Here is a 9,637-nt window from a genome sequence, read left to right on the forward strand (position 1 = left end):
TAAAAAATATTATAAATTACAAATTTTCTTATATCAAATGAAAAAGAATATTTTTTAAATATTAATTAAAGTTCACATGGTTTAAATTTGAAGAAGTGAATATATTACATAAATTAAGCGGGATGGAATAATTTTTGTTTTAATTTACTTAAAAAGTAATTAGGATACTTATTAGTCTCCATGTCCCAATTTATATGACACACATTACATTTTAATTAGTCTCATATATTTTATATTTAGTAATAATTTAATTTTAAAATATCTATTTTACCTCCATAATAAGATGATTTATAATCATATGAATTATTTTAAATAATTTTTTTATTTTTTTATTTTTTATATACAATCAAATCATGTCATACATTTGTTTTTGTTCCTTTTGGATTCTTCTAGCTAGGGACTTGTTTAGGCTTTGTTTTTTCCCTGATCCGCGTGTACAGAACTTTTGATCACAACAACGAATAACTTCATTCCCAAGTTCTTTTCTCTAATATTCTTAGTCTCATTTCCTTCCTCCTTCACCCCATTTACTCCCTATTAAAAGCCATAGTCATTAATTATGTTGACCATATTAATTATTACCAAAAGCTGCCTACAACTCTCTCACAAAAATTATATCCCAAATCAAAGCCAAAGAAAATAAAAAGACTAACAAGAAAAGAGAAAGAAAAATTAAAGGAGAAGTTTCTATCTAGTAATAGTTGTTAATTAAGGGATGGTAAAGGTGACAATTATAGGGAGGTTGAGTGATGGGATGCCCTTAGCCCAAGGTCCAAGATCACATGTTGTTCATGAAGAGAATAATGATGTCTTAACAACTTACAAGAAACAAGCTGAGTTCATTCTCAAGGAAATTTCTCTAAGAGCCTTGCCCTCTTCCAAGATGACCATTCTTGTAGATCACCATTGCTTCAAGTATCCTTTTTCTTTTTATCTACTTTTAGTACATCTCATTTTGTATGCATGTTTTGGTTTGGTTTCTTGCCTGGTGTCCGTTATCTGCATTGGAGCAAATTTAATTCGGATTCTTGTCGTAAAATGCTTCCTAACAAAGGTTACACCGTACCTAGGGCTCAAACTTAACATCTCTGGTTAGGAATGATATCAAGCCTATCAAGTTTAATATGGCTTCTTTAATGGTCTACCAAGAATGTGACTTTCCTTTATTTACTTGTTCTACAAATACTTTCAAATGCTTATGAGCAGAATTCAACATCTTTAGCACTAATATACAGTAAATTGATATATATTTTCATTGTTCCAAGAGAGATTACCATTTCATTTTTGAGGATTTACACGAAAAAACAGTATACCCCGAGCAATATGGGAAGTCAGGAAGTGTAGCAAGGATATTCAAGATTTAATTTATAAAAGTAATTTTTGACCTATATCCGCAATGATATTTTGTATGCACAGTATATTATACGACGAAAGGATATTCAACTGACCACCCTTAGTCTACCTTATGCCTCAGGGTCTTGGTTCACCGGTAGAAGTAGTGCATGATGTGATGTGTGAATTAGACAGAAGTAGAGGGTAGATCCCTTATATATTCTATTGTGAAAGATGTGACACCTAAGTCTAAATCAACCCTAAAAATGCTTTCTTGAGGGCAGGAAGGATTGCCCAAATCCATATAATTATTAAGCAAACCGTCGGACCATTCCCCAACTAATGTTGGACTCTATCCTACTCTAACACGATCTCCGCACGTGGTCCCCTATTCGTATCATCCGGATGAAGTGAGAATCATGAACCAACAGGCCTGAAGATTTCCCAGTTATCAGAAACTATAATAGTATCATTTCTTTGTTACTTTTGGTTCTTCAGTTTATTTGTCACCTTTTGCTTTAAGTATGTTGGAGCTTTACATTCCACTATTAGCTCTTTACAATTGTGTCTTTATTTTTCTACTCCTAATATAGCTACATGGTTGAGAATGGGATTTGCTACCTGACGTTATGCGAGTCGTCGTACCCAAGAAAGCTTGCATTCCATTATCTACAAGATTTGCAGCAGGAGTTTGAAAGATTAGATAGCAGCCTTGTTGACAGAATTACAAAACCATATACCTTCATCAAACTTGGTAACATACAAAATATTCATTATAGTTTATTACTCCCCTCCGTTTCAATTAAGTTTTGTCTTACTTTCCTTTTTAGTCTGTCTTAAAAGGAATGTCTCTTTCCTTTTTTGACAAGATTAAAAGACATTTTGGTACATTCTTCATATCCTTAGTTTAAGAACACAAGAAGATTAAAAAGCCTTTTTTACTTTTTTAAACTTTGTGTTAAATCAAAACCAGACGAACAAAATGAGACGAAGAGAGTAATTTATAGTAGTTGCATTAGTTTTACAGAGTATTTCCTCTGTTTTAAGCCTAAAGTTTAGGCAATAAGTTGGTCTATGTTTAATTGCATCTATTGTTCCTTTTTGCATGATTGGCTGTGTCTTACAGATACTATCATTGGCAACATTAGGAAGCAATATGTCGATACTAGAACACAGGCAAATTTATCTAAACTAAATGCTCATCGTCAAAAGGATTTAGATATCGCGACAGAGGAATTATCACTAATAACAGAGAGAAGGCGAAGAGTAGGTAAGCTCGTAGTTTGGTTACACTAAAAATTTGTTTATTTAAGTTGAATTATATCGTATGATTCATTCGATTATTACTAAATGCTCGTAGATATGATGGAGCGAATGATGGAGGCTCACATAAGTACTTCTCCAATTTGGGAGTCTAAAAGGCTTGAGGTATGCTAATCAATCTTCTTATGTTTGACAACTAAACAAGAGGTTCTAATTTTACCGTTTGGCATCCAGATCATCGCGCTAAAATGGACACCAATTACAATCCTTCTTGTTGTTGCTTCTGTTCTTCTATGGACCGGTTTTATCCTCCAAGATGATTTTCGATAATGGTGAACTGAACATTGTACTTTCTGAAGCCATAGTCAGTTGAAAGACTCTCCAATGAAAATAATCAGTAGGAGACTTGCAAGGGCTAGTCAAGAAAGTGGACACAAGCAGCTAACAATTGTGCATATTGTTATTATTGGTAATTTGATGCCCTATTCATCTGATTATTAATGTGTCCAGTAGATCGATCGATCACTTACTTATTACTTACTAGACTACTTGGCACTTGTGAATTGTTATTGTTAAACGTTTTAGCAACTTGTGGAAAACATCATCATCTGCTAAATCAATAAAAACTATGATATTCTTTCAAATATATATCGTCCAACTTGTTTGATCTCCATTATGTTAAGTGCTCAACATGGAAAGACCATCAAGTTTGCATTGTAACTCTCAGTTTTATTACAGATAGAATGAATTAGACTTTGTACACCATGGAATACAAGAAAGTAGAAGGCAACTACAGTAAAAATGCGCGTTAACTAGACCTTCTTGATTAATGAAGAAATAGGAAACCAAACAGTATGGTTCCCTGCTTTATTACCTTCAAAATAAGTACACCACTATCTTGTATAAGATTCTAAAAAAAGAACTCATATGTACATCACATCGTCGTTAATGTTGAATTCCCCTGACATAAATTCCTCAAATCCGTTACCAGACATGGGATCCTCAAACTTGAGTTGGGGTGGAAAAATATCATCTATTACTGTCCCATTGTTAATTTCTTGATTTACGCCATTCCCATAGCTATTACCATCGTTGTTTATCGGTAAACTGTGCATGAATATGTCATGTAACTCTGAATTATTATACCCAAAGTTATTCTTGGAAGGTTCAAAATTCCCTGAGTTTTGGAAATCTTGTCCATTAAATTGATCCAACGAAAGCCATTCTGCGAATAATACTTTGGGTAAATTACTTTTTTGAGGCTCTCTTGGATAACCAGATTGATCTGAATCTGCTAATGATCCTTCTATATGTTCAAATGAATCCAAACTAGAATTCAGGGGAGTCAATTTCCTTAAAGAAGGTGAAGATTCTGTGTTAACAGATTTAGTGTGGCCTTCATTTTCTGCCATTTTGGACACTCTCTTCTTTAAATAAGAATGCCAATGGTTCTTTATCTCGTTATCAGTCCTTCCTGGCAAGTGTTGTGCAATCTGAGACCACCTGTTAGTACACAACTTCAGTAATGAGATATAATAATAGCGTAAAAATAACTTTGTCAATATATATAAGTTAAATCGACAAATAAAAATGTCAATTAATTAGGAAAAAATCTTGCCGACTATTGTAACAATATTTGTTAAATGGCAGCCTAGTAGGTATATTTTTATTGAATATTAGTATTATTTTGAAGTCAACAACACATAGTAGTACTATTTTTCTAATTTAAAATGGCGTACATAGTCAAAGTTGACTACTACCTCTTCGAATTCCAGAAGAGTAATTAGACATTATGGTCGGAAAAAAAAAGAACTATTCAAAGTATTTGTTGAAAATATACTAATTAAGTAAAAAGGATTTTTTACTCTACTTACTATAACAGATAAATATAACCTGATAGTGTAAAACTAAATATACTATTTAAGTAAAAAGGATTTTTTATTCTACTTACTATAACAGATAAATATAACGTGATAGTGTAAAATTTTCTTATTTTGATTTATAGTACAACTTATCATATATGCTTTCTAACACGTTAAATTTTTCGATGACACACAATTGAAACAATTTTCTTACTTGTTACCAAACATGGCATGAAGGGTCAAGATTGTGTCTTCCTCTTCTAAGCTAAATGCCCCTCTCTTTAAGCCAGGCCTTAAATAATTAATCCACCTCAATCTACAACTCTTTCCATTTCTTTGCAAGCCTGTAAAAATGACAGTAAATTATATTAACAAGAAATACCATTGAATTTTTCAATTATAAACAAAAAATTGTATTATTTGTTGACTTATTGTTATTATTCCTAAAAATTATCTCCAAGTAGTGCGCCAAAGATAACGAAGTTGGCTGAGGCGTATTTCTGCATAAGCCAATTATGAACTTGTAGAAGATTATTTTAATTGTATTATTGACTTTCAAATGTTTTACATATAAAAAAAAGAGGACAACTTCTTTATTCTTTTATAAGTACACTCGTCTGCTAGACAATGGTACGTATATATTTGGGCAATTTGATCCCAGCTGGAATGAAGTTAGTCATAATCGTAAAAGATTTAAAATCACTGCTAATAACCACTATTTTTCCATTGAAATTTTTGAGCGAAAAATATTCAATGGTTATTCTTACAAATATTAAGATTGATGGGTGAGAAAAGAAAAAGTAGTAGTATTTTCATTTTTGAAGTTTTTCAGCATTTCAGTGGGAATCTATTTTCCACCATGTGTTTTCCCAATGAGCTGATTCGATAAGAAATGAGTGGAAAATCATGTTTTACACTTCCTCCGTCCATCTTTACTTGTCCAAAATTATTTTGGAATGTCCAACAATACTTGTCCAGTTTATAAAATCAATAAATAATTTATCATGATGTGTCTATTTTATCCCTGCTATTAAATACTATTTATTTTTCAATGTTCAGAGGACTTGTATTTAATAAAGATGATTTGATAAAATTACCCTTATCATTTACTTCTTCTTAATTCCTGTATCAAGTCAATAGATTATTGAACAGAAAAAGTAATACAAATTTTTCACTAATTCGTGATGGAAAAAGCCACTATGTTTTAGCTGAATAGACAAAAAGAGAAAACAAAATTAATCATGTTAATTAATGCTCACATCACCAATCCTCAAAAGCATGATATATATTGCTATCATTGACATGGATGTAATACAACTATCTTGCTTATTTCCGCAGATTAAACTATAATGATAATATAACAATATACGTATATTATCGGTTTATATAACTTAAATTTTACAAACATTATTGGAATTTGGTAAAGTTGGGAATACTATGTCTATCTACTACTAATAATAATGTACTGAAGAAATTTTTAAGAGATAATTACACCACTTTAGTTAGAGATGAAGAAATAAAGTATAAGGTAAATTATTTATGTTATGAAAAAAAAAATGAAGGTTTAGAAATTAGTTAAACAAACCAGCATTAATGGGAACAGAGCTCCAACAGCCATGACCATGTTTGGTGATGTAATTTTTGAGCCTATCATCTTCATCAGGGGACCATAATCCCTTCTTGTGCTTCGGCTTTGGCTTCGGCTTCTCTGTTGCAACCTTGCACCCCATTATTAATTTTCAAACAAATAGAAGATTAATGTGATTAATGTTTAATAAGATGCTTGAAAGTTTAAGAAGAACACAAGATTATATGCTAATTAATGAATTTTGTCCGAGTGTAGAGAGAGAGGAGATAGGGAAGACTTGATGTTGAGGTTAGCCAACCTGTTATTTAAAGGCAGGATTAGTTGACATCAAATTCTACTAATTATGTTTAATAAAAACAAAACTAGTTAATGAAAGTTTTCTTTTTTTAAAAAAAAAAAAAGGGGTGGGGGGTGGGGTTACTATTTCACTATAACAAATTTAATAAAGAATTTTGCCAGAATTTTTTAACGATAATAGTATAATTGTCACTATATTATATTTAATAATAACAATACAATATGAATTCTTACAACCAGGACTCTATATAAATGTCATTTAAAGCTTTAGCGATTCTAAAATTAACTTAATTGATACTATATATTTTTACTGTAATAAAAGAAAATCTATTGTCATAAATGTGTCTTTTGTTCTGTTGTAGTGTTTGTCTGATCCCTACCCCCACCCCCACCCCCTATATTTATATATGCAATGCTTCCTCAACAAAAGGAAAGTAAAAAAGAAAAATGAAATAAACTAAAATTACCATCATCTAGCTAATTGACTATTTTATATGTATAATCAATGGAATAATTGTCCATCTCACAGAATTTTTAGGAGCTATAACCAACAGAGACAAATGAGTCTATGCATCTAGCTAGGCTATAGTAAATATTGTGTCATTTATCATGCTTAAACCTACTTGACAGACACCAATAACGGTTTCTTATGTCCTCACTAAATTATAATTTATAAGATTCACTCAAATACCTTACTCTCTTTGTTGAATCAGCAGACCATTTATATGTTAATTAGTTGTATTAGAGGTTCACCTTTTTCCCTTTCCTAGCGTAATAAGGTAATTAACTTTTCTAACACTTGAAAAATATAATTAAATTTTAAGTCTAACTCAATTTCTAAAAGATAACTTATCGGGAGAGAATAGATCTATCAAAATCATAAAAAGAGATTACAATTCATTTTTTCAACCAGTGCGAAATTTAAACCACTCCCCTCTTTTCCACATCTAGGACTTAACAACTGAGCATGGATAGCGAAACACAAACATTGAGAAACATTATTGAAGAATTTAATTATGATATCACGTAAAAAATTAAAAATTAGATCTAATTCAACTTTAAACGTTAACTCATGAAAATTTGATCGTCAAAAACCTTATTAGATAACCATAACACATTAACATATATATAAACGTTCTCTCTTCATGTCTCTGTTTGCTATGTCAGGCAATCAGGATCATGGTCAGAATAGGCATGATTTACATATGTCTAATCACTAATTAAGGACCTTAATATCATCATTTGCGTATATAATCCGAGAAAAATCTAAAATTTCTAGAATATGGATCCATCACTAAAAAAAAAGGAAAAAATATACCAAGTAGAAATTAATCCCTAGTCCTCTAGGTAAATACTTAGACATCCAAATTTAGCTTTTTTATAACATGAATGTCATCAGATAATATTATATAAATTTTAACAAAATATATACATAAAATATCTAGTTTTACAGAGATGCCAGAATTCACGTGCTCCTAACTTTAATATATAAATCCGTCATTGCGTGTATTAGGCTGTGTTTTAAGTTCTCACATATTGTGGAGTTCAATTACATTGATAACCATAAGAAGAAAATTTAGGAGCCCACCAATTTCTATGCAAAAATTTTAGTAAATTTTACCTAAATTTCATAGTGAAAAAGTTCAATTATAATTTATCCCTCATTTTTTTTAAACTATCCGATTTTCCTGATTTTTTTCAGATTTCTGAAACATTACTGGTTCTTCTGATACATCACGTTTTGAGTGTAGTATAATTAATGTTGTTGAGTTATTTATGAATAGTAACGTAATTTAAGTTAGGATTGCTTGTTTCAATCAATTAGTTTGCTAAATAAGAGAAATAATCCATATAAAGCGTAACAGTTATAAGGGACATGAAAAACTCAAAAAACAGAGCATAACATCGAATAAAAACTTCAATCCAAAATTTAAATTTCATCAACCGAATCGAGATGAATATCCCGATACAAAGTCACAAAGGCTTGACAGGGGAGAGGAGAGTAAAAGAAACAGAGAGTTGTTGGAGAAAATGGTGGAAAAGAATGAGAATATGATGAGAAAGATGAATGAACTGTGCCAAAAAAAAAAAAAATACAAATACGGATGCTGAATTCGCTAGCGCAGAGGGTGGATCAATTAGAGAAAACTTTCCTATGTGATAGGTTGAAGACTAAGAAGAAGAAGAAGAGGCATCCTGCTTGATTCTTGTTGTAGCAAAACTGTGATAGTGGATCTCATTTTCTTTTCTTCTTTTTTTCTTTTTTCAATTTTTTTGGGGCTCTTTCTCGTGCCTTTTATATTTCACCCTGTGATAGTGGGCATGTACTGATGAAAAAATAATTTAGTTTTCAACTGAATTGTGGTTGATACATAACATCTTGTATTAATATAGATTGTAGATGTATCAGAAGTAGTAAAGCTTGATACATGAGAATCTGATACATAAAATTTCATCTTATATTTGAGTTTGATACATTGATAACTGATACATGACCATTCGACAAATTTATGATTGATACATTGAAGATTGTTGTATTAGCTTGAAAGAACAAATGAATCAGATCAAAATACTACCTGATACATTACATAATTTGCTTCAGAAAACAGAACATAATATGATACATTAGAATAGCAGATACATATTGAAATTATGTATCAAGTACATGACAAATCCAGATACATAGTGATACATGACCATTCGACAGATTTATGGTTGATACATTAAAGATTGTTGTATTAGCTTGAAAGAACAAATGAATCAAATCAAAATACTACCTGATACATTACATAATTTGCTTCAGAAAACAGAACATAATATGATACATTAGAGTAGCAGATACATATCGAACTTATGTATCAAGTACATGAAAAATCCAGATACATAGTGATACATGACCATTCGACAGATTTATGGTTGATACATTGAAGATTGTTGTATTAGCTTGAAAGAACAAATGAATCAAATTAAAATACTACTTGATACATTACATAATTTGCTTCACGAAACAGAACATAATATGATACATTAGAGTAGCAGATACATATCGAACATATGTATCAAGTACATGAAAAATCCAGATACTTAGTGATACATAGAAAATAGACTACTATTTTGACTTTTTTCTCCTTTGTGGAAGCTTTTGGAATCAGAGATTTTGAATTTGAGACTATTAGAACTGGAGATTTCAAACTTGAACAAGCATCCTTTCGCAATTTCTTCATAATTAAAGGCCTTATTAAGGTATTTGAATCTATTTTCATCAAAACCACCACTATTAGAAGAATCAGAATCA

General features: G+C 30.9%; 2 protein-coding genes across 2 annotated transcripts; one reads left to right on the forward strand and one right to left on the reverse strand.

Annotated features, from left to right (window-relative positions):
• Window positions 1-576: 576 nt before the first annotated feature.
• Window positions 577-3,131, forward strand: LOC129895603 (25.3 kDa vesicle transport protein SEC22-1). Its single transcript, XM_055971331.1, has 5 exons — window positions 577-915; window positions 1,926-2,086; window positions 2,459-2,602; window positions 2,693-2,760; window positions 2,830-3,131. Exons 1-5 carry the CDS (start codon window positions 716-718, stop codon window positions 2,923-2,925), a joined length of 669 nt encoding a protein of 222 aa, XP_055827306.1. The 5' UTR covers window positions 577-715; the 3' UTR covers window positions 2,926-3,131.
• Window positions 3,132-3,267: 136 nt separating this feature from the next.
• LOC129895477 (transcription factor LAF1-like) lies at window positions 3,268-6,326 on the reverse strand. Its single transcript, XM_055971201.1, has 3 exons — window positions 6,043-6,326; window positions 4,672-4,801; window positions 3,268-4,098 (listed from the first exon to the last, which is right to left on the reverse strand). The coding sequence occupies exons 1-3, from the start codon at window positions 6,185-6,187 to the stop codon at window positions 3,519-3,521; spliced, it is 855 nt and encodes a 284-aa protein (XP_055827176.1). The 5' UTR covers window positions 6,188-6,326; the 3' UTR covers window positions 3,268-3,518.
• Window positions 6,327-9,637: the final 3,311 nt, after the last annotated feature.

This window comes from Solanum dulcamara, chromosome 7 (genome assembly GCF_947179165.1).
Source record: "Solanum dulcamara chromosome 7, daSolDulc1.2, whole genome shotgun sequence".
Taxonomy (NCBI): Eukaryota; Viridiplantae; Streptophyta; class Magnoliopsida; order Solanales; family Solanaceae; genus Solanum; species Solanum dulcamara.